This window comes from Gallus gallus, chromosome Z (genome assembly GCF_016699485.2).
Source record: "Gallus gallus isolate bGalGal1 chromosome Z, bGalGal1.mat.broiler.GRCg7b, whole genome shotgun sequence".
Taxonomy (NCBI): domain Eukaryota; kingdom Metazoa; phylum Chordata; class Aves; order Galliformes; family Phasianidae; genus Gallus; species Gallus gallus.
The window spans coordinates 206,827-232,058 of record NC_052572.1 but is presented as its reverse complement, the minus strand read 5'-3'; the positions used below and the strand labels follow the sequence as shown (position 1 = coordinate 232,058).

Sequence of the window (25,232 nt, the reverse complement as noted above, 5' to 3'; positions counted from 1 at the left end):
TTTAAAGCCCCCTCCCTTTATTCTAATGGGATTTTGGGTCCTGGAAGATACAACGCTTCCTTTTAAAGCCCCCTCCCCTTATTCTAATGGGATTTTTGGGTCCTGGAAGATACAACGCTTCCTTTTAAAGCCCCCTATCTTTATTTAAAGGGGATTTTTGGGTCCTGGAAGGTACAACGCTTCCTTTTAAAGCCCCCTACCTTTATTCTAATGGGATTTTGGGTCCTGGAAGATACAACACCTCGTTTTAAAGCCCCCTATCTTTATTTAAAGGGGATTTTTGGGTCCTGGAAGGTACAACGCTCAACATTCGAGCCCCCTACCCTATAGTATAGGGGATTTGGGTCCTGGAAGGTACAACACTTGTTTGTTGAGCCCACTAAAGCGTTCTAATGGGGGATTTGGGTCCTGGAAGGTACAACACCTCGTTTTAAAGCCCCCTATCTTTATTTAAAGGGGATTTTTGGGTCCTGGAAGGTACAATGCTCAACGTTAGAGCCCCACACTGTGTTCTAATGGGATTTTGGGTCCTGGAAGGTACAACACCTCGTTTTAAAGCCCCCTATCTTTATTTAAAGGGGATTTTTGGGTCCTGGAAGGTACAATGCTCAACGTTTGAGCCCCACACTGTGTTCTAATGGGATTTTGGGTCCTGGAAGGTACAACACCTCGTTTTAAAGCCCCCTATCTTTATTTAAAGGGGATTTTTGGGTCCTGGAAGGTACAACGCTCAACGTTTGAGCCCCACACTGTGTTCTAATGGGATTTTGGGTCCTGGAAGATACAACGCTTCCTTTTAAAGCCCCCTACGTTATACTAATGGGATTTTTGGGTCCTGGAAGGTACAACGCTTCCTTTTAAAGCCCCCTACCTTTAATCTAATGGGATTTTGGGTCCTGGAAGATACAACGCTCAACATTCGAGCCCCCTACCCTATAGTATAGGGGATTTGGGTCCTGGAAGGTACAACACTTGTTTGTTGAGCCCACTAAAGCGTTCTAATGGGGGATTTGGGTCCTGGAAGGTACAACGCTTCCTTTTAAAGCCCCCTATCTTTATTTAAAGGGGATTTTTGGGTCCTGGAAGGTACAACGCTTCCTTTTAAAGCCCCCTATCTTTATTTAAAGGGGATTTTTGGGTCCTGGAAGGTACAACGCTTCCTTTTAAAGCCCCCTACCTTTATTCTAATGGGATTTTGGGTCCTGGAAGATACAACACCTCGTTTTAAAGCCCCCTATCTTTATTTAAAGGGGATTTTTGGGTCCTGGAAGGTACAACGCTCAACATTCGAGCCCCCTACCCTATAGTATAGGGGATTTGGGTCCTGGAAGGTACAACACTTGTTTGTTGAGCCCACTAAAGCGTTCTAATGGGGGATTTGGGTCCTGGAAGGTACAACACCTCGTTTTAAAGCCCCCTATCTTTATTTAAAGGGGATTTTTGGGTCCTGGAAGGTACAACGCTTCCTTTTAAAGCCCCCTACGTTATTCTATGGGGGATTTTTGGGTCCTGGAAGGTACAACACCTCGTTTTAAAGCCCCCTATCTTTATTTAAAGGGGATTTTTGGGTCCTGGAAGATACAACGCTTCCTTTTAAAGCCCCCTACGTTATTCTAATGGGATTTTTGGGTCCTGGAAGGTACAACCCTCAACATTCGAGCCCCCTCCCCTTATTCTAATGGGATTTTGGGTCCTGGAAGGTACAACGCTTCCTTTTAAAGCCCCCTATCTTTATTTAAAGGGGATTTTTGGGTCCTGGAAGGTACAACACTCAACATTCGAGCCCCCTACCCTATAGTATAGGGGATTTGGGTCCTGGAAGGTACAACGCACAACGTTTGAGCCCCACACTGTGTTCTAAGGGGATTTTGGGTCCTGGAAGATACAACGCTTCCTTTTAAAGCCCCCTCCCTTTATTCTAATGGGATTTTGGGTCCTGGAAGGTACAACGCTTCCTTTTAAAGCCCCCTACCTTTATTGTAATGGGATTTTGGGTCCTGGAAGATACAACGCTTCCTTTTAAAGCCCCCTATCTTTATTCTAATGGGAATTTGGGTCCTGGAAGATACAACGCTTCCTTTTAAAGCCCCCTACGTTATTCTAATGGGATTTTTGGGTCCTGGAAGGTACGAATCTCACTCTTTACCTCCCTCTCCTTTGGTCTTTTCGGGTCCTGGCAGCCGAGCGGAGGGCTGGAGTTCATCAGAAGCTTCCGGAAGGCGTCGGAGGACCAAAGGGTGAACCTCCCCCCCAATTTGGCCCAGTTGGTGCACAGCGCGGCCTACGGGCGCTCGGAAGACAGCCGGGTGTGGCGCTACTTCTACGACCTGGCGGGTAACGAACTTCCGTTAATTAAGGGCCTTCATTAAGCCCTCAGGGTAATTCGGGCGGGAGAAGATCCCCCGGTTACCCTTCCAGGACCTTAATGAGCCTCAATAAGGGGCAAAAAGACCCCTAATTACCCTTCCAGGACCTTAATGAGCCCCATAACTGAGGAAAAGACCCCTAATTACCCTTCCAGGACCTTAATGAACCCCATAGGGGAAGAGAAGACCCCTAATTACCCTTCCAGGACCTTAATGAGCCCCATAAGGCAGAAGAAGACCCCTTTATCGCCCTTCCAGGACCTTAATGAACCCCATAAGGGAAGAAGACCCCCCTATCGCCCTTCCAGGACCTTAATGAGCCCCATAAGGCAGGAAAGGACCCCTATCGCCCTTCCAGGACCCTAATTAGGACCCTAAAGTCATTAGGACACGAGAAGAGGGCCTATCACCCTTCCAGGACCTTAATGAACCCCATAAGGGAAGAAGACCCCCCTATCGCCCTTCCAGGACCTTAATTAACCCCATCGGGGAAGAGAAGACCCCCAATTACCCTTCCAGGACCTTAATTAACCCCACAGGGTAATTAGGGCGGGAGAAGATCCCCCGGTTACCCTTCCAGGACCTTAATGAGCCCCATAAGGCAGAAGAAGACCCCTTTATCGCCCTTCCAGGACCTTAATGAGCCCCATAAGGAAGAAGACCCCCCCTATCGCCCTTCCAGGACCTTAATGAACCCCATAAGGGGCAAAAAGACCCCTAATTACCCTTCCAGGACCTTAATGAGCCCCAGAAGGGAGGAGAAGACCCCTTTATCGCCCTTCCAGGACCTTAATGAGCCCCATAAGGGAGGAGAAAACCCCTAATTACCCTTCCAGGACCTTAATGAACCCCATAGGGGAAGAGAAGACCCCTAATTACCCTTCCAGGACCTTAATGAGCCCCAGAAGGGAGGAAAAGACCCCTAATTACCCTTCCAGGACCTTAATGAGCCCCATAAGGGAATAAAAGCCCCCCAGTTACCCTTCCAGGACCTTAATGAGCCCCATAAGGGACAAAAAGACCCCTAATTACCCTTCCAGGACCTTAATGAGCCCCAATAAGGGGCAAAAAGACCCCTTTATCGCCCTTCCAGGACCTTAACGAGCACCAATAAGGGGCAAAAAGACCCCTAATTACCCTTCCAGGACCTTAATGAGCCCCATAAAGGAATAAAAGGACCCCTAATTACCCTTCCAGGACCTTAATGAGCCCCATAAGGGGCAAAAAGACCCCCAATTAGCCTTCCAGGACCTTAATTAACCCCAATAAGGGGCAAAAAGACCCCTAATTACCCTTCCAGGACCTTAATGAGCCCCAATAAGGGGCAAAAAGCCCCCTAATTACTCTTCCAGGACCTTAATGAACCCCATAAGGGGCAGAAAGACCCATTTATCGCCCTTCCAGGACCTGAATGAGCACCATAAGGGAGGAAAAGACCCCTAATTACCCTTCCAGGACCTTAATGAGCCCCAATAAGGGGCAAAAAGACCCCTAATTACCCTTCCAGGACCTTAATGAGCCCCATAAGGGGCAAAAAGACCCCTTTATCGCCCTTCCAGGACCTTAATGAGCCCCAATAAGGGGCAAAAAGCCCCCTAATTACCCTTCCAGGACCTTAATGAGCCCCATAAGGGAGGAGAAGACCCCTAATTACCCTTCCAGGACCTTAATGAACCCCATAGGGGAGGAGAAGACCCCTAATTACCCTTCCAGGACCTTAATGAACCCCATAAGGGAGGAAAAGACCCCTAATTACTCTTCCAGGACCTTAATGAGCCCCATAAGGGAGGAAAAGACCCCTAATTACCCTTCCAGGACCTTAATGAGCCCCATAAGGGAGGAGAAGACCCCTAATTACCCTTCCAGGACCTTAATGAGCCCCAATAAGGGGAAAAAAAGACCCCTAATTACTCTTCCAGGACCTTAATGAGCCCCATAAGGGAGGAAAGGACCCCTAATTACCCTTCCAGGACCTTAATGAGCCCCAATAAGGGGCAAAAAGACCCCTTTATCGCCCTTCCAGGACCTTAATGAGCCCCATAAGGGAGGAGAAGACCCCTAATTACCCTTCCAGGACCTTAATGAGCCCCATAAGGGAGGAGAAGACCCCTAATTACCCTTCCAGGACCTTAATGAGCCCCATAAGGCAGGAAAGGACCCCTAATTACCCTTCCAGGACCTTAATGAACCCCATAAGGGGCAAAAAGACCCCTTTATCGCCCTTCCAGGACCTTAATGAGCCCCATAAGGGAATGAAAGACCCCTAATTACCATTCCAGGACCTTAATGAGCCCCATAAGGGACAAAAAGACCCGTAATTACCCTTCCAGGACCTTAATGAGCCCCATAAGGGAGGAAAAGACCCCTAATTACCCTTCCAGGACCTTAATGAGCCCCAATAAGGGACAAAAAGACCCCTAATTACCCTTCCAGGACCTTAATGAACCCCATAAGGGAGGAAAAGACCCCTTTATCGCCCTTCCAGGACCTTAATGAGCACCAATAAGGGAGGAAAAGACCCCTTTATCGCCCTTCCAGGACCTTAATGGGCCCCATAAGGGACAAAAAGACCCCTAATTACCCTTCCAGGACCTTAATGAGCCCCATAAGGGAGGAAAAGACCCCTAATTACCCTTCCAGGACCTTAATGAGCCCCATAAGGGAGGAAAGGACCCCTAATTACCCTTCCAGGACCTTAATGAACCCCATAAGGGGCAAAAAGACCCCTTTATCGCCCTTCCAGGACCTTAATGAGCCCCATAAGGGAATGAAAGACCCCTAATTACCCTTCCAGGACCTTAATGAGCCCCAATAAGGGGCAAAAAGACCTCTAATTACCCTTCCAGGACCTTAATGAGCCCCATAAGGGAGGAATGGACCTCTAATTACCCTTCCAGGACCTTAATGAGCCCCAATAAGGGGCAAAAAGACCCCTAATTACCCTTCCAGGACCTTAATGGGCCCCATAAGGCAGGAAAGAACCCCTAATTACCCTTCCAGGACCTTAATGAGCCCCATAAGGGAGGAGAAAACCCCTAATTACCCTTCCAGGACCTTAATGAGCCCCAATAAGGGGCTAAAAGACCCCTTTATCGCCCTTCCAGGACCTTAATGAGCCCCATAAGGGGCAAAAAGACCCCTAATTACCCTTCCAGGACCTTAATGAGCCCCATAAGGCAGGAAAGGACCCCTAATTACCCTTCCAGGACCTTAATGAGCCCCATAAGGGACTAAAAGACCCCTAATTACCCTTCCAGGACCTTAATGAGCCCCAATAAGGGGCAAAAAGCCCCCTAATTACCCTTCCAGGACCTTAATGAGCCCCAATAAGGGGCAAAAAGACCCCTAATTACCCTTCCAGGACCTTAATGAGCCCCATAAGGGAGGAAAAGACCCCTAATTACCCTTCCAGGACCTTAATGAGCCCCATAAGGGAGGAGAAGACCCCTAATTACCCTTCCAGGACCTTAATGAGCCCCAATAAGGGACAAAAAGACCCCTAATTACCCTTCCAGGACCTTAATGAGCCCCATAAGGGAGGAAAAGACCCCTAATTACCCTTCCAGGACCTTAATGAGCCCCAATAAGGGCAAAAAGACCCCTAATTACCCTTCCAGGACCTTAATGAGCCCCATAAGGGAGAATAAGACCCCTTTATCACCCTTCCAGGACCTTAATGAGCCCCAATAAGGGGCAAAAAGCCCCCTAATTACCCTTCCAGGACCTTAATGAGCCCCATTAGGGGCAAAAAGCCCCCTAATTACCCTTCCAGGACCTTAATGAGCCCCATAAGGGAGGAGAAAACCCCTAATTACCCTTCCAGGACCTTAATGAGCCCCAATAAGGGGCTAAAAGACCCCTTTATCGCCCTTCCAGGACCTTAATGAGCCCCATAAGGGGCAAAAAGACCCCTAATTACCCTTCCAGGACCTTAATGAGCCCCATAAGGCAGGAAAGGACCCCTAATTACCCTTCCAGGACCTTAATGAGCCCCATAAGGGACTAAAAGACCCCTAATTACCCTTCCAGGACCTTAATGAGCCCCAATAAGGGGCAAAAAGCCCCCTAATTACCCTTCCAGGACCTTAATGAGCCCCAATAAGGGGCAAAAAGACCACTAATTACCCTTCCAGGACCTTAATGAGCCCCATAAGGGAGGAAAAGACCCCTAATTACCCTTCCAGGACCTTAATGAGCCCCATAAGGGAGGAGAAGACCCCTAATTACCCTTCCAGGACCTTAATGAGCCCCAATAAGGGACAAAAAGACCCCTAATTACCCTTCCAGGACCTTAATGAGCCCCATAAGGGAGGAAAAGACCCCTAATTACCCTTCCAGGACCTTAATGAGCCCCAATAAGGGCAAAAAGACCCCTAATTACCCTTCCAGGACCTTAATGAGCCCCATAAGGGAGAATAAGACCCCTTTATCACCCTTCCAGGACCTTAATGAGCCCCAATAAGGGGCAAAAAGCCCCCTAATTACCCTTCCAGGACCTTAATGAGCCCCATTAGGGGCAAAAAGCCCCCTAATTACCCTTCCAGGACCTTAATGAGCCCCATAAGGGAGGAGAAAACCCCTAATTACCCTTCCAGGACCTTAATGAGCCCCAATAAGGGGCTAAAAGACCCCTTTATCGCCCTTCCAGGACCTTAATGAGCCCCATAAGGGAGGAAAAGCCCACTAATTACCCTTCCAGGACCTTAATGAGCCCCATAAGGTTCAAAAAGCCCCCTAATTACCCTTCCAGGACCTTAATGAGCCCCATAAGGGAGGAAAAGACCCCTTTATCGCCCTTCCAGGACCTTAATGAGCCCCAAAAAGGGGCAAAAAGACCCCTTTATCGCCCTTCCAGGACCTTAATGAGCCCCATAAGGGAGGAAAAGACCCCTTTATCGCCCTTCCAGGACCTTAATGAGCCCCATAAGGGAGGAAAAGACCCCTTTATCGCCCTTCCAGGACCTTAATGAGCCCCATAAGGGAGGAGAAGACCCCTTTATCGCCCTTCCAGGACCTTAATGAGCCCCAATAAGGGGCAAAAAGACCACTAATTACCCTTCCAGGACCTTAATGAGCCCCATAAGTGAGGAGAAGACCCCTAATTACCCTTCCAGGACCTTAATGAGCCCCATAAGGGAGGAGAAGACCCCTAATTACCCTTCCAGGACCTTAATGAACCCCAATAAGGGGCAAAAAGACCTCTAATTACCCTTCCAGGACCTTAATGAGCCCCATAAGGGAGGAGAAGACCCCTAATTACCCTTCCAGGACCTTAATGAGCCCCATAAGGGGCAAAAAGACCCCTAATTACCCTTCCAGGACCTTAATGAGCCCCATAAGGGAGGAAAAGACCCCTAATTACCCTTCCAGGACCTTAATGAGCCCCATAAGGGAGAAAAAGACCCCTTTATCGCCCTTCCAGGACCTTAATGAGCCCCAAAAAGGGGCAAAAAGACCCCCAATTACCCTTCCAGGACCTTAATGAGCCCCATAAGGGACAAAAAGCCCCCTAATTACCCTTCCAGGACCTTAATGAGCCCGAATAAGGGGCAAAAAGACCCCTAATTACCCTTCCAGGACCTTAATGAACCACATGAGGGAGGAAAAGACCCCTAATTACCCTTCCAGGACCTTAATGAGCCCCATAAGGGAGGAAAAAAGACCCCTAATTACCCTTCCAGGACCTTAATGAGCCCCATAAGGGAGGAAAAGACCCCTAATTACCCTTCCAGGACCTTAATGAGCCCCATAAGGGAGGAAAAGCCCCCTAATTACCCTTCCAGGACCTTAAAGAACCCCATAAGGGAGGAGAAGACCCCTAATTACCCTTCCAGGACCTTAATGAGCCCCATAAGGGAGGAAAAGACCCCTTTATCGCCCTTCCAGGACCTTAATGAGCCCCATAAGGGAGGAAAAGCCCCCTAATTACCCTTCCAGGACCTTAATGAGCCCCATAAGGGAGGAAAAGACCCCTAATTACCCTTCCAGGACCTTAATGAACCCCAATAAGGGGCAAAAAGACCTCTAATTACCCTTCCAGGACCTTAATTAGCCCCATAAGGGAGGAGAAGACCCCTAATTACCCTTCCAGGACCTTCCCCCCCCCCCCCCCCCCCCCCCCTCCATTTACCTTCCAGGACCTTTCTCCCCTTCCAGCCTCTCCTCTCCACCCTTTCCGGGGCGGTTCCTTTCGCTGGGCTCCTTATCGCCCTTCCAGGACCTTCATGAGCCCCATGGAACGCATTTACACCCAATCCCTGGACGAGGTAACCCTCCTTTTACCCTTCCAGGACCTTCGGGGCCCTTCCAGGCCCTTTTAGGTCCTCCCTTTCCCCTTCCAGGACCTTTTTAGGTCCTCCCTTTCCCCTTCCAGGACCTTTCAGTCCCCCCTTTCCCCTTCCAGGACCTTTTTGCCCCCCCTTTCCCCTTCCAGGACCTTTCAGTCCCTTTCAATCCCTCCCTTTCCCCTTCCAGGACCTTTCAATCCCCCCCTTTCCCCTTCCAGGACCTTTTTGCCCCCCCCTTTCCCCTTCCAGGACCTTTCAGTCCCATTTAATCCCTCCCTTTCCCCTTCCAGGACCTTTCAGTCCCTTGCAATCCCTCCCTTTCCCCTTCCAGGACCTTTCAGTCCCTTTCAATCCCTCCCTTTCCCCTTCCAGGACCTTTCAGTCCCTTTCAACCCCCCCTTTCCCCTTCCAGGACCTTTCAATCCCCCCCATTCCCCTTCCAGGACCTTTCAGTCCCTCCCTTTCCCCTTCCAGGACCTTTCAATCCCTCCCTTTCCCCTTCCAGGACCTTTCAGTCCCATTTAAACCCCCCCTTTCCCCTTCCAGGACCTTTTTGCCCCCCCTTTCCCCTTCCAGGACCTTTCAATCTTTCCCTTTTCCCCTTCCAGGACCTTTCAGTCCCATTTAAACCCCCCCTTTCCCCTTCCAGGACCTTTTAATCCCTCCCTTTCCCCTTCCAGGACCTTTCAATCCCTCCCTTTCCCCTTCCAGGACCTTTCAGTCCCATTTAATCCCTCCCTTTCCCCTTCCAGGACCTTTCAGTCCCATTTAAACCCCCCCTTTCCCCTTCCAGGACCTTTTTGCCCCCCCTTTCCCCTTCCAGGACCTTTCAGTCCCTTTCAATCCCTCCCTTTCCCCTTCCAGGACCTTTCAATCCCTCCCATTCCCCTTCCAGGACCTTTTTCCCCCCCCTTTCCCCTTCCAGGACCTTTCAGTCCCTTTCAGTCCCCCCCATTCCCCTTCCAGGACCTTTCAGTCCCATTTAAACCCCACCATTCCCCTTCCAGGACCTTTCAATCCCCCCCTTTTCCCCTTCCAGGACCTTTCAGTCCCTTTCAATCTCTCCCTTTCCCCTTCCAGGACCTTTCAATCCCTCCCATTCCCCTTCCAGGACCTTTCAGTCCCTCCCTTTCCCCTTCCAGGACCTTTCAGACCCCCCCTTTCCCCTTCCAGGACCTTTTTGCCCTCCCTTTCCCCTTCCAGGACCTTTCAGTCCCATTTAAACCCCCCCATTCCCCTTCCAGGACCTTTCAATCCCTCCCTTTCCCCTTCCAGGACCTTTCAGTCCCTTTCAATCCCTCCCTTTCCCCTTCCAGGACCTTTCAGTCCCTTTCAATCCCTCCCATTCCCCTTCCAGGACCTTTCAGTCCCTCCCTTTCCCCTTCCAGGACCTTTCAGTCCCATTTAAACCCCCCCTTTCCCCTTCCAGGACCTTTCAGTCCCATTTAATCCCCCCCATTCCCCTTCCAGGACCTTTTTTCCCCCCCCCTTTCCCCTTCCAGGACCTTTCAGTCCCATTTAATCCCTCCCATTCCCCTTCCAGGACCTATCAGACCCCCCCTTTCCCCTTCCAGGACCTTTCAGACCCCCCCTTTCCCCTTCCAGGACCTTTCAGTCCCATTTAAATCCCCCCCTTTCCCCTTCCAGGACCTTTCAATCCCTCCCTTTCCCCTTCCAGGACCTTTCAGTCCCTTTCAACCCCCACCATTCCCCTTCCAGGACCTTTCTTTCTCTCCCTTTTCCCTTCCAGGACCTTTCAATCCCTCCCTTTCCCCTTCCAGGACCTTTCAGTCCCATTTAAACCCCCCCATTCCCCTTCCAGGACCTTTCAATCCCTCCCTTTCCCCTTCCAGGACCTTTCAGTCCCTCCCTTTCCCCTTCCAGGACCTTTCAATCCCTCCCTTTCCCCTTCCAGGACCTTTCAGTCCCATTTAAACCCCCCCTTTCCCCTTCCAGGACCTTTTTGCCCCCCCTTTCCCCTTCCAGGACCTTTCAATCTTTCCCTTTTCCCCTTCCAGGACCTTTCAGTCCCATTTAAACCCCCCCTTTCCCCTTCCAGGACCTTTTAATCCCTCCCTTTCCCCTTCCAGGACCTTTCAATCCCTCCCTTTCCCCTTCCAGGACCTTTCAGTCCCATTTAATCCCTCCCTTTCCCCTTCCAGGACCTTTCAGTCCCATTTAAACCCCCCCTTTCCCCTTCCAGGACCTTTTTGCCCCCCCTTTCCCCTTCCAGGACCTTTCAGTCCCTTTCAATCCCTCCCTTTCCCCTTCCAGGACCTTTCAATCCCTCCCATTCCCCTTCCAGGACCTTTTTCCCCCCCCTTTCCCCTTCCAGGACCTTTCAGTCCCTTTCAGTCCCCTTCCAGGACCTTTCAATCCCTCCCTTTCCCCTTCCAGGACCTTTCAGTCCCATTTAAACCCCCCCATTCCCCTTCCAGGACCTTTCAATCCCTCCCTTTCCCCTTCCAGGACCTTTCAATCCCTCCCTTTCCCCTTCCAGGACCTTTCAGTCCCTTTCAATCCCTCCCATTCCCCTTCCAGGACCTTTCAGTCCCCCCATTCCCCTTCCAGGACCTTTCAGTCCCATTTAATCCCCCCCTTTCCCCTTCCAGGACCTTTCTAACCCCCCCTTTCCCCTTCCAGGACCTTTCAGTCCCTTTCAATCCCTCCCTTTCCCCTTCCAGGACCTTTATGCCTCCCCCTTTCCCCTTCCAGGACCTTTCAATCCCTCCCTTTCCCCTTCCAGGACCTTTTTGCCCTCCCTTTCCCCTTCCAGGACCTTTCAGTCCCATTTAATCCCTCCCTTTCCCCTTCCAGGACCTTTCAGTCCCATTTAAACCCCCCCATTCCCCTTCCAGGACCTTTCAATCCCTCCCTTTCCCCTTCCAGGACCTTTCAGTCCCATTTAAACCCCCCCTTTCCCCTTCCAGGACCTTTCAGTCCCTTTCAATCCCTCCCTTTCCCCTTCCAGGACCTTTCAATCCCTCCCTTTCCCCTTCCAGGACCTTTCAGTCCCATTTAATCCCTCCCTTTCCCCTTCCAGGACCTATCAGTCCCATTTAATCCCTCCTTTTCCCCTTCCAGGACCTTTCAGTCCCTTTCAATCCCTCCCTTTCCCCTTCCAGGACCTTTCAGTCCCTTTCAATCCCTCCCTTTCCCCTTCCAGGACCTTTCAATCCCTCCCTTTCCCCTTCCAGGACCTTTCAGTCCCATTTAAACCCCCCCATTCCCCTTCCAGGACCTTTCAATCCCCCCCTTTCCCCTTCCAGGACCTTTCAGTCCCTTTCAATCCCTCCCTTTCCCCTTCCAGGACCTTTTTGCCCCCCCTTTCCCCTTCCAGGACCTTTCAATCCCTCCCTTTCCCCTTCCAGGACCTTTCAGTCCCATTTAAAACCCCCCATTCCCCTTCCAGGACCTTTCAATCCCTCCCTTTCCCCTTCCAGGACCTTTCAGTCCCTTTCAATCCCTCCCATTCCCCTTCCAGGACCTTTCAGTCCCCCCATTCCCCTTCCAGGACCTTTCAGTCCCATTTAATCCCCCCCTTTCCCCTTCCAGGACCTTTCTAACCCCCCCTTTCCCCTTCCAGGACCTTTCAGTCCCTTTCAATCCCTCCCTTTCCCCTTCCAGGACCTTTATGCCTCCCCCTTTCCCCTTCCAGGACCTTTCAATCCCTCCCTTTCCCCTTCCAGGACCTTTTTGCCCTCCCTTTCCCCTTCCAGGACCTTTCAGTCCCATTTAATCCCTCCCTTTCCCCTTCCAGGACCTTTCAGTCCCATTTAAACCCCCCCATTCCCCTTCCAGGACCTTTCAATCCCTCCCTTTCCCCTTCCAGGACCTTTCAGTCCCATTTAAACCCCCCCTTTCCCCTTCCAGGACCTTTCAGTCCCTTTCAATCCCTCCCTTTCCCCTTCCAGGACCTTTCAATCCCTCCCTTTCCCCTTCCAGGACCTTTCAGTCCCATTTAATCCCTCCCTTTCCCCTTCCAGGACCTATCAGTCCCATTTAATCCCTCCTTTTCCCCTTCCAGGACCTTTCAGTCCCTTTCAATCCCTCCCTTTCCCCTTCCAGGACCTTTCAGTCCCTTTCAATCCCTCCCTTTCCCCTTCCAGGACCTTTCAATCCCTCCCTTTCCCCTTCCAGGACCTTTCAGTCCCATTTAAACCCCCCCATTCCCCTTCCAGGACCTTTCAATCCCCCCCTTTCCCCTTCCAGGACCTTTCAGTCCCTTTCAATCCCTCCCTTTCCCCTTCCAGGACCTTTTTGCCCCCCCTTTCCCCTTCCAGGACCTTTCAATCCCTCCCTTTCCCCTTCCAGGACCTTTCAGTCCCATTTAAAACCCCCCATTCCCCTTCCAGGACCTTTCAATCCCTCCCTTTCCCCTTCCAGGACCTTTCAGTCCCTTTCAATCCCTCCCTTTCCCCTTCCAGGACCTTTCAGTCCCTTTCAATCCCTCCCATTCCCCTTCCAGGACCTTTCAGTCCCATTTAATCCCCCCCTTTCCCCTTCCGGGACCTTTCTAACCCCCCCTTTCCCCTTCCAGGACCTTTCAGTCCCTTTCAATCCCTCCCTTTCCCCTTCCAGGACCTTTATGCCTCCCCCTTTCCCCTTCCAGGACCTTTCAATCCCTCCCTTTCCCCTTCCAGGACCTTTTTGCCCTCCCTTTCCCCTTCCAGGACCTTTCAGTCCCATTTAATCCCTCCCTTTCCCCTTCCAGGACCTTTCAGTCCCATTTAAACCCCCCCATTCCCCTTCCAGGACCTTTCAATCCCTCCCTTTCCCCTTCCAGGACCTTTCAGTCCCATTTAAACCCCCCCTTTCCCCTTCCAGGACCTTTCAGTCCCTTTCAATCCCTCCCTTTCCCCTTCCAGGACCTTTCAATCCCTCCCTTTCCCCTTCCAGGACCTTTCAGTCCCATTTAATCCCTCCCTTTCCCCTTCCAGGACCTATCAGTCCCATTTAATCCCTCCTTTTCCCCTTCCAGGACCTTTCAGTCCCTTTCAATCCCTCCCTTTCCCCTTCCAGGACCTTTCAGTCCCTTTCAATCCCTCCCTTTCCCCTTCCAGGACCTTTCAATCCCTCCCTTTCCCCTTCCAGGACCTTTCAGTCCCATTTAAACCCCCCCATTCCCCTTCCAGGACCTTTCAATCCCCCCCTTTCCCCTTCCAGGACCTTTCAGTCCCTTTCAATCCCTCCCTTTCCCCTTCCAGGACCTTTTTGCCCCCCCTTTCCCCTTCCAGGACCTTTCAATCCCTCCCTTTCCCCTTCCAGGACCTTTCAGTCCCATTTAAAACCCCCCATTCCCCTTCCAGGACCTTTCAATCCCTCCCTTTCCCCTTCCAGGACCTTTCAGTCCCTTTCAATCCCTCCCTTTCCCCTTCCAGGACCTTTCAGTCCCTTTCAATCCCTCCCTTTCCCCTTCCAGGACCTTTCAATCCCTCCCTTTCCCCTTCCAGGACCTTTCAGTCCCACTTAAACCCCCCCTTTCCCCTTCCAGGACCTTTTTGCCCCCCCCTTTCCCCTTCCAGGACCTTTCAATCCCTCCCTTTCCCCTTCCAGGACCTTTCAGTCCCATTTAAACCCCCCCATTCCCCTTCCAGGACCTTTCAATCCTTCCCTTTCCCCTTCCAGGACCTTTCAGTCCCTTTCAATCCCTCCCTTTCCCCTTCCAGGACCTTTTTGCCCCCCCTTTCCCCTTCCAGGACCTTTCAATCCCCCCCATTCCCCTTCCAGGACCTTTTTAGTCCCATTTAATCCCTCCCATTCCCCTTCCAGGACCTTTCAATCCCTCCCTTTCCCCTTCCAGGACCTTTCAGTCCCTTTCAATCCCCCCCTTTCCCCTTCCAGGACCTTTCAGACCCCCCCCTTTCCCCTTCCAGGACCTTTCAGACCCCCCCTTTCCCCTTCCAGGACCTTTCAATCCCTCCCTTTCCCCTTCCAGGACCTTTCAGTCCCATTTAAACCCCCCCATTCCCCTTCCAGGACCTTTCAATCCCTCCCTTTCCCCTTCCAGGACCTTTCAGTCCCATTCAATCCCCCCCATTCCCCTTCCAGGACCTTTCAATCCCTCCCTTTCCACTTCCAGGACCTTTCAGTCCCATTTAAACCCCCCCCTTTCCCCTTCCAGGACCTTTCAGTCCCATTTAATCCCTCCCTTTCCCCTTCCAGGACCTTTCAGTCCCATTTAAACCCCCCCATTCCCCTTCCAGGACCTTTCAATCCCCCCCTTTCCCCTTCCAGGACCTTTCAGTCCCATTTAAATCCCCCCATTCCCCTTCCAGGACCTTTCAGTCCCCCCCTTTCCCCTTCCAGGACCTTTCAGTCCCATTTAAACCCCCCCCTTTCCCCTTCCAGGACCTTTCAGTCCCATTTAATCCCCCCCTTTCCCCTTCCAGGACCTTTCAGTCCCATTTAAACCCCCCCATTTCCCCTTCCAGGACCTTTCAATCCCTCCCTTTCCCCTTCCAGGACCTTTCAGTCCCATTTAATCCCTCCCTTTCCCCTTCCAGGACCTTTCAGTCCCTTTCAATCCCTCCCTTTCCCCTTCCAGGACCTTTTTGCCCCCCCTTTCCCCTTCCAGGACCTTTCAATCCCTCCCTTTCCCCTTCCAGGACCTTTCAGTCCCTTTCAATCCCTCCCTTTCCCCTTCCAGGACCTTTCAGTCCCATTTAAACCCCCCCATTCCCCTTCCAGGACCTTTCAATCCCCCCCTTTCCCCTTCCAGGACCTTTCAGTCCCTTTCAATCCCTCCCTTTCCCCTTCCAGGACCTTTCAATCCCCCCCTTTCCCCTTCCAGGACCTTTCAATCCCCCCCTTTCCCCTTCCAGGACCTTTCAATCCCTCCCTTTCCCCTTCCAGGACCTTTTTCCCCCCCCTTTCCCCTTCCAGGACCTTTCAGTCCCTTTCAATCCCTCCCATTCCCCTTCCAGGACCTTTCAGTCCCATTTAAACCCCCCCATTCCCCTTCCAGGACCTTTCAATCCCCTCCTTTCCCCTTCCAGGACCTTTCAATCCCTCCCTTTCCCCTTCCAGGACCTTTCAGTCCCTTTCAACCCCCCCTTTCCCCTTCCAGGACCTTTCAGTCCCATTTAAACCCCCCCCATTCCCCTTCCAGGACCTTTCAATCCCTTTCAATCCCCCCCTTTCCCCTTCCAGGACCTTTCAGTCCCATTCAATCCCTCCCTTTCCCCTTCCAGGACCTTTCTGTCCCATTTAATCCCTCCCTTTCCCCTTCCAGGACCTTTCAATCCCCCCCTTTCCCCTTCCAGGACCTTTCAGTCTTTTTCAATCCCTCCCTTTCCCCTTCCAGGACCTTTCAGTCCCATTTAAACCCCCCCTTTCCCCTTCCAGGACCTTTCAGTCCCTTTCAATCCCTCCCTTTCCCCTTCCAGGACCTTTCAGACCCCCCCATTCCCCTTCCAGGACCTTTCAGTTCCTTTCAATCCCTCCCTTTCCCCTTCCAGGACCTTTCAATCCCTCCCTTTCCCCTTCCAGGACCTTTCAGTCCCATTTAAACACCCCCATTCCCCTTCCAGGACCTTTCAGTCCCTTTTAATCTCCCCCTTTCCCCTTCCAGGACCTTTCAGTCCCTTTCAATCCCTCCCTTTCCCCTTCCAGGACCTTTCAGTCCCTTTCAATCCCTCCCTTTCCCCTTCCAGGACCTTTCAGTCCCATTTAATCCCTCCCTTTCCCCTTCCAGGACCTTTCAGTCCCTTTCAATCCCTCCCTTTCCCCTTCCAGGACCTTTCAGTCCCATTTAAACCCCCCCATTCCCCTTCCAGGACCTTTCAATCCCTCCCTTTCCCCTTCCAGGACCTTTCAGTCCCTTTCAATCCCTCCCTTTCCCCTTCCAGGACCTTTCAGTCCCATTTAATCCCTTCCTTTCCCCTTCCAGGACCTTTCAGTCCCTTTCAATCCCTCCCTTTCCCCTTCCAGGACCTTTTAATGCCCCCTTTCCCCTTCCAGGACCTTTCAGTCCCATTTAAATCCCCCCATTCCCCTTCCAGGACCTTTCAGTCCCATTTAAACCCCCCCATTCCCCTTCCAGGACCTTTTAATGCCCCCTTTTCCACTTCCAGGACCTTTCAGTCCCATTTAAACCCCCCCATTCCCCTTCCAGGACCTTTCAATCCCTCCCTTTCCCCTTCCAGGACCTTTCAGTCCCCCCCTTTCCCCTTCCAGGACCTTTCAATCCCCCCATTTCCCCTTCCAGGACCTTTTTGCCCCTCCCTTTCCCCTTCCAGGACCTTTCAATCCCTCCCTTTCCCCTTCCAGGACCTTTCAATCCCCCCCTTTCCCCTTCCAGGACCTTTTTAGTCCCCCCCTTTCCCCTTCCAGGACCTTTTAATGCCCCCTTTCCCCTTCCAGGACCTTTTTGCCCCCCCCTTTCCCCTTCCAGGACCTTTCAATCCCCCCCTTTCCCCTTCCAGGACCTTTCAGTCCCATTTAAACCCCCCCTTTCTCCTTCCAGGACCTTTCAGTCCCTTTCAATCCCTCCCTTTCCCCTTCCAGGACCTTTCAGTCCCATTTAAACCCCCCCTTTCCCCTTCCAGGACCTTTCAGTCCCTTTCAATCCCTCCCTTTCCCCTTCCAGGACCTTTCAATCCCTCCCTTTCCCCTTCCAGGACCTTTCAGTCCCATTTAATCCCTCCCTTTCCCCTTCCAGGACCTTTCAGTCCCTTTCAATCCCTCCCTTTCCCCTTCCAGGACCTTTCAATCCCTCCCTTTCCCCTTCCAGGACCTTTCAGTCCCTTTCAATCCCTCCCTTTCCCCTTCCAGGACCTTTCAGTCCCATTTAAACCCCCCATTTCCCCTTCCAGGACCTTTCAATCCCTCCCTTTCCCCTTCCAGGACCTTTCAGTCCCTTTCAATCCCTCCCTTTCCCCTTCCAGGACCTTTCAGTCCCTTTCAATCCCTCCCTTTCCCCTTCCAGGACCTTTCAGTCCCATTTAAACCCCCCCCATTCCCCTTCCAGGACCTTTTAATCCCCCCTTTCCCCTTCCAGGACCTTTTTGCCCCCCCCTTTCCCCTTCCAGGACCTTTTTAGTCCCCCCCCTTTCCCCTTCCAGGACCTTATTTGGGTCCTTTCTGCTTCGTAGAGCTCCGCCCCCCTGACGTTGGCTCTCCTCCGCATCCACCCTAACGAGCTGGGCCAGCCTCATTTGCATGGCAACGCTAACGAGCTCGCCTACGTCGTTAGCGGCCGAGGCCGGGTAGGTGTGTGTGTGTGTGCGTGGAGGGGTTCATTTGCATATGGTTTGCATAATTAAAGGGGGGGGGGGGTAATTAGGCAGGCCGGGGGGCAGTGGGGGCCTATGGCTCACTATTTGGCAGCAATGGGTCACTATTGGGAATGAATGGATCATAATTTGGCATCTGTGGGTCACTATTTGGCAGCAATGGGTCTTTATTTGGCAGCAATAGGTCCCTATTTGGCAGAAGTGGGTCCTTATTTGGCAGCCATGGGTCACCATTGGGTATTATGGGTTCACTATTTGGCAGCAATCAGTCCCTATATGGCAGCAATGGGTCACTATTGGGAATGAATGGGTCACTATTTGGCGGCTCAGGGTCTCTATTTGGCATTGTGGGTCACTATTTGGCATTGTGGATCACTATTTGGCAGCTATGGGTCAGTGTTTGGCATCTATGGGTCAGTATTTGGCAGCTCTGGATCCCTATATGGCAGCCATGGGTCACTATTTGGCATCCGAGAATCCCTATTTGGCAGCTATGGATCCTTATTTGGCATCAATGGGTCACTATTTGGCAGCTATGGATCCCCATTTGGCAGAAATGGATCACTATTTGGCACCTGAGGGGCCCTGTTTGGCAGCTTTGGATCCTTATTTGGCAGCAGTGGATCCCTTTTTGGCATCAATGGATCGTTATTTGGCAGCAATGGATCACTATTGGGAATGAATGGGTCACTATTTGGCGGCTCAGGGTCTCTATTAGGCATTGTGGATCACTATTTGGCAGCAATGGGTCACTATTGGGAATGAATGGATCATAATTTGGCATCTATGGGTCACTATTTGGCTGCAATGGGTCCCTATTTGGCAGCAATGGCTCTCTATTTGGCAGCTGTGAGTCTCTATTTGGCAGCAATGGGTCTTTATTTGGCAGCAGTGGGTCACTATTTGGCAGCTGAGGGGCCCTATTTGGCAGCTAAGGATCCTTATTTGGCAGCAATGAGTCCCTATTTGGCAGCTATCGATCCTTATTTGGCATCAATGGATCATTATTTGGCAGCAATGGGTCACTATTGGGAATGATGGTTCACTATTTGGCGGCTCAGGGTCTCCATTTGCCAGCAATGGATCATAATTTGGCATGATGGGTCACTATTTGGCAGCTATGGGTCAGTGTTTGGCATCTATGGGTCACTATTTGGCAGCTATGGTTCACTATTGGGCATCAATGGATCCCCATTTGGCAGCAATGGGTCACTATTTGGCACCTGAGGGGCTCTCTTTGGCAGCTATGGATCCTTATTTGGCAGCAGTGGATCCTTTTTTGGCATCAGTGGATCGTTATTTGGCAGCAATGGGTCACTATTGGGAATGAATGGATCACTATTTGGTAGCTCAGGGTCTCTATTTGGCATTATGGGTCACTATTTGGCAGCAATGGGTCACTATTTGGCAGCAATGGGTCACTATTGGGAATGATTGGATCACTATTTGGCATTATGGGTCACTATTTGGCAGCTATGGGTCGCTATTGGGAATGAATGGATCATAATTTGGCATCTATGGGTCACTATTTGGCTGCAATGGATCCCTATTTGGCAGCAATGGCTCTCCATTTGGCAGCTGTGAGTCTCTATTTGGCAGCAATGGGTATTTGGCAGCCATGGGTCACTATTTGGCACCTGAGGGGCCTTATTTGGCAGCTAGGGATCCTTATTTGGCAGCAATGGGTCCCTATTGGGCAGGAATGGACCCCTATTTGGCAGATGGAGATCACTAGTTGGCAGCATTTCGGGCTGCAGTGGAACACTATTGGGCAGGAATGGATCCCTATTTGGCAGATGTGGCGCTAAATCGTGGCTCTAATTAAGACCCGGAGGGTTCATTTGCGTATGGCGTGCATAATTGAGGGGGTAATTAGGCAGGCCGGGGCGCAGTGGGGGCCTATGGGTCACTATTTGGCAGCAATGGGTCACTATTGGGAATGATTGGATCACTATTTGGCATTATGGGTCGCTATTTGGCAGCTGTGGGTCACTATTTGGCACCTGAGGGGCCTTATTTGGCAGCTATGGATCCTTATTTGGCAGCAATGGGTCACTATTTGGCAGCAATGGGTCACTATTGGGAATGTATGGATCATAATTTGGCAGCTCAGGGTCTCTAATTGGCATTATGAGTCACTATTTGGCAGCAGTGGGTCGCTATTTGGCAGCAATGGGTCACCATTGGGAATGGATCACTATTTGGCAGCTCAGGGTCTCTATTTGGCATTATGGGTCACTATTTGGCAGCAATGGGTCTTTATTTGGCAGCAATGGGTCCTTATTTGGCAGCGATGGATCCTTATTTGGCAGCAACGGGTCACTATTGGGAATGAATGGATCACTATTTGGCAGCTCAGGGCCCCTATTTGACAGGAATGGCTCATTATTTGGCAGCAATGGATCCCTATATGGCAGCAATGGGTCACTATTGGGCATCATTGGATCACTATTTGGCAGCGAATATGGCAGCAATGGGTCCCTATTTGGCAGCTGAGGCCCTATTCGGCACCTATGGATCCCTATTTGGCAGCTAGATCTAGGGCTGAATGGTGGCTGTAATAAAGGCCGGGGGGGGGGGGGGGGCGGGGAGTTGGAGGGGCTGATTTGCATATGGAATAGTTAATGAGGGTTAATTAAACAGGCCGGCCTGGTGACGGGTTGGGTGGGGTCCGATGGGTCATTATTTGGCAGTTTAGGGGCCCTATTCGGCACCTATGGATCCCTATTTGGCAGCTATGGGGCTGGATTGTGGTTGTAATTAAGGCCCGGAGGGGTTCATTTGCATATGGCGTGCATAATTAGGGAGGTTAATTAAGAAGGCCGGGGTGCAATGGGGGCCTATGGGTCACTCTTTGGCAGCTGAGGGGTCCTATATGGAAGCAATGGATCCCTATTTGGCATAAATGGATCCCTATTTGGCAGCAATGGATCCCCATTTGGCAGCAATGGATCCCTATTTGGCAGCTGAGGGGCCCTATTCGGCACCTATGGATCCCTATTTGGCAGCTAGATTTAGGGCTGAATGGTGGCTGTAATAAAGGCCGGGGGGGGGGGGGGGGCGGGGAGTTGGAGGGGCTGATTTGCATATGGAATAGTTAATGAGGGCTAATTAAACAGGCCGGCCTGGTGACGGAGAAGGGGTTGAAGGTGGAGATGGAGGTCGGGGTCGGAGATGTGGTGTTTTTCCCTGCCGGGACCCAACATTATTTGGAAGCCGGAGGCGATGAGGGACTGCTGCTGGTCGTGGCCTACAGCACCGGCAAGAAGGTGAGCCGTGGGGTTGAATGGGTCATTATTTGGCAGCCATGGGGCTCTATTGGGTCAAATGGGTCATTATTTGGCAGAGATGGGTCTCTATTGGGTCAAATGGGTCCCTATTTGGCAGCCATGGGTCACTATTGGGAGCTATGGGTCATTATTTGGCAGCTATGGGGCTGTATGGAGACTTATGGGTCACTATTTGGCAGCCATGGGTCTCTATTGGGCTAAATGGGTCACTATATGGCAGCGATGGGGCTATATTGGGAGTAATGGGTCATTATTTGGCAGCCATCGGTCTCTTTTGGGTCAAATGGGTCATTATTTGGCAGAGATGGGGCTCTATTGGGTTAAATGGGTCTCTATTTGGCAGCTATGGGGCTATATTGGGTTAAATGGGTCATTATTTGGCAGCCATCGGTCTCTTTTGGGTCAAATGGGTCATTATTTGGCAGAGATGGGGCTCTATTGGGTTAAATGGGTCACTATTTGGCAGAGATGGGGCTCTATTGGGTCAAATGGGTCATTATTTGGCAGAGATGGGTCTCTATTGGGATGATGGGTCATTATTTGGCAGCCATGGGTCTCTATTGGGTTAAATGGATCCCTATTTGGCAGCCATGGGTCTCTATTGGGTTAAATGGGTCATTATTTGGCAGCCATGGGTCTCTATTGGGTTAAATGGGTCATTATTTGGCAGAGATGGGTCTCTATTGGGATGAATAGGTCACTATTTGGCAGCGGTGGGGTTGAATGGGTCACTATTTGGCAGCCATGGGGCTCTATTGGGTCAAATGGGTCATTATTTGGCAGAGATGGGTCTCTATTGGGATGATGGGTCATTATTTGGCAGCCATGGGTCTCTATTGGGTTAAATGGATCCCTATTTGGCAGAGACGGGTCTCTATTGGGAGTAATGGATCCCTATTTGGCAGCCATGGGTCTCTATTGTGTTAAATGGATCCCTATTTGGCAGCCATGGGTTTCTATTGGGAGTAATGGGCCACTATTAGGCAGCCAGGGGTCTCTATTGGGAGTAATGGATCTCTATTTGGCAGCTATGGGGCTCTATTGGGTCAAATGGGTCACTATTTGGCAGCTATGGGGCTCTATTGGGTCAAATGGGTCATTATTTGGCAGAGATGGGTCTCTATTGGGATGAATAGGTCACTATTTGGCAGCGGTGGGGTTGAATGGGTCACTATTTGGCAGCTATGGGGCTCTATTGGGTCAAATGGGTCATTATTTGGCAGAGATGGGTCTCTATTGGGATGAATAGGTCACTATTTGGCAGCGGTGGGGTTGAATGGGTCACTATTTGGCAGCCATGGGGCTCTATTGGGTCAAATGGGTCATTATTTGGCAGAGATGGGTCTCTATTGGGATGAATAGGTCACTATTTGGCAGAGATGGGTCTCTACTCGGAGCTATAGGTCTTTATTTGGCAGCTATGGACCTCTATTGGGCTAAATGGGTCACTATTTGGCAGAGATGGGTCTCTATTCGGTTAAATGGGTCTCTATTTGGCAGCCATGGGTCTCTATTAGGTTAAATGGATCCCTATTTGGCAGCCATGGGTCTCTATTGGGTTAAATGGATCATTATTTGGCAGCCATGGGTCACTATTGGGGAAAGTGGATCACTATTTGGCAGAGACGGGTCTCTATTGGGAGTAATGGATCCCTATTTGGCAGCCATGGGTCTCTATTGGGAGTAATGGGCCACTATTAGGCAGCCAGGGGTCTCTATTGGGAGTAATGGATCTCTATTTGGCAGCCATGGGTCTCTATTGGGAGTAATGGATCTCTATTTGGCAGCTATGGGTCTCTATTGCTATGAATAGGTCACTATTTGGCAGCTATGGGGCTCTATTGGGATGAATAGGTCACTATTTGGCAGCGGTGGGTCTCTACTCGGAGCTATAGGTCTTTATTTGGCAGCTATGAATCTCTATTGGGAGTAATGGATCTCTATTTGGCAGAGATGGGTCTCTATTGGGTCAAATGGGTCCCTATTTGGCAGCCATGGGTCACTATTGGGAGTAATGGATCCCTATTTGGCAGCCATGGGTCTCTATTGGGTTAAATGGATCATTATTTGGCAGCCATGGGTCACTATTGGGGTAAGTGGATCACTATTTGGCAGAGACGGGTCTCTATTGGGAGTAATGGATCCCTATTTGGCAGCCATGGGTCTCTATTAGGTTAAATGGATCCCTATTTGGCAGCCATGGGTCTCTATTGGGAGTAATGGATCACTATTTGGCAGAGATGGGTCTCTATTGGGTCAAATGGGTCATTATTTGGCAGAGATGGGGCTGTATTGGGTTAAATGGGTCCCTATTTGGCAGCCATGGGTCACTATTGGGAGTAATAGATCCCTATTTGGCAGCCATGGGTCTCTATTGGGCTAAATGGGTCACTATATGGCAGCGATGGGGCTATATTGGGAGTAATGGGTCATTATTTGGCAGCCATCGGTCTCTTTTGGGTCAAATGGGTCATTATTTGGCAGAGATGGGGCTCTATTGGGTTAAATGGGTCTCTATTTGGCAGCTATGGGGCTATATTGGGTTAAATGGGTCATTATTTGGCAGCCATTGGTCTCTATTGGGTTAAATGGGTCACTATTTGGCAGAGATGGGGCTCTATTGGGTCAAATGGGTCATTATTTGGCAGAGATGGGTCTCTATTGGGATGATGGGTCATTATTTGGCAGCCATGGGTCTCTATTGGGTTAAATGGATCCCTATTTGGCAGAGACGGGTCTCTATTGTGAGTAATGGATCCCTATTTGGCAGCCATGGGTCTCTATTGGGAGTAATGGGCCACTATTAGGCAGCCAGGGGTCTCTATTGGGAGTAATGGATCTCTATTTGGCAGCTATGGGTCTCTATTGCGATGAATAGGTCACTATTTGGCAGCTATGGGGCTCTATTGGGATGAATAGGTCACTATTTGGCAGCGGTGGGTCTCTACTTGGAGCTATAGGTCTTTATTTGGCAGCCATGGGTCACTATTGGGAGTAATGGATCCCTATTTGGCAGCCATGGGTCTCTATTGGGTTAAATGGATCCCTATTTGGCAGCCATGGGTCACTATTGGGTTAAATGGATCCCTATTTGGCAGCCATGGGTCTCTATTGGGAGTAATGGATCTCTATTTGGCAGCCATGGGTCTCTATAGGGTTAAATGGGTCCCTATTTGGCAGCCATGGGTCACTATTGGGAGTAATGGATCCCTATTTGGCAGCCATGGGTCTCTATTGGGTTAAATGGGTCACTATTTGGCAGCCATGGGTCTCTATTGGGTTAAATGGGTCATTATTTGGCAGCCATGGGTCTCTATTGGGAGTAATGGATCTCTATTTGGCAGCTATGGGTCTCTATTGCGATGAATAGGTCACTATTTGGCAGCTATGGGGCTCTATTGGGATGAATAGGTCACTATTTGGCAGCGGTGGGTCTCTACTCGGAGCTATAGGTCTTTATTTGGCAGCTATGAATCTCTATTGGGAGTAATGGATCCCTATTTGGCAGCTATGGGGCTCTATTGGGTCAAATGGGTCACTATTTGGCAGCTATGGGGCTCTATTGGGTCAAATGGATCATTATTTGGCAGCTATGGGGCTCTATTGGGAGTAATGGGTCATTATTTGGCGGCCATCTGTCTCTATTGGGTCACTAATGGGTCACTATTTGGCAGCGATGGGGCTGTATTGGGTCAAATGGATCATTATTTGGCAGCCATGGGTCTCTATTGGGTTAAATGAATCCCTATTTGGCAGCTATGGGGCTCTATTGGGTCAAATGGGTCACTATTTGGCAGCTATGGGTTTCTATTGGGAGTAATGGATCCCTATTTGGCAGCCATGGGTCTCTATTGGGAGTAATGGATCTCTATTTGGCAGCCAGAGGTCTCTATTGAGTTAAATGGATCCCTATTTGGCAGCCGTGGGTCTCTATTGGGAGTAATGGCTCATTATTTGGCAGAGATGGGTCTCTATTGGGATCAATGGCTCATTATTTGGCAGCGATGGGTCTCTATTGGGCTAAATGGGTCATTATTTGGCAGCCATGGGTCT

At 50.7% G+C, this 25,232-nt stretch overlaps 1 protein-coding gene across 6 annotated transcripts in view; it reads left to right on the top strand.

The window, feature by feature from the left end:
* LOC101751171 (germin-like protein subfamily 2 member 2-like) overlaps positions 1-25,232 on the top strand; it is a 44,662-nt gene that overhangs the window by 18,207 nt on the left and 1,223 nt on the right. For all 6 annotated transcript variants that reach the window (XM_040655670.2, XM_040655669.2, XM_040655672.2 and 3 more), the window contains exons 6-9: positions 2,181-2,334; positions 8,523-8,632; positions 17,749-17,862; positions 21,009-21,158. In XM_040655670.2, the coding sequence (XP_040511604.1) occupies positions 2,181-2,334; positions 8,523-8,632; positions 17,749-17,862; positions 21,009-21,158 (528 nt within the window). The remainder of the gene's footprint in view (positions 1-2,180; positions 2,335-8,522; positions 8,633-17,748; positions 17,863-21,008; positions 21,159-25,232) is intronic.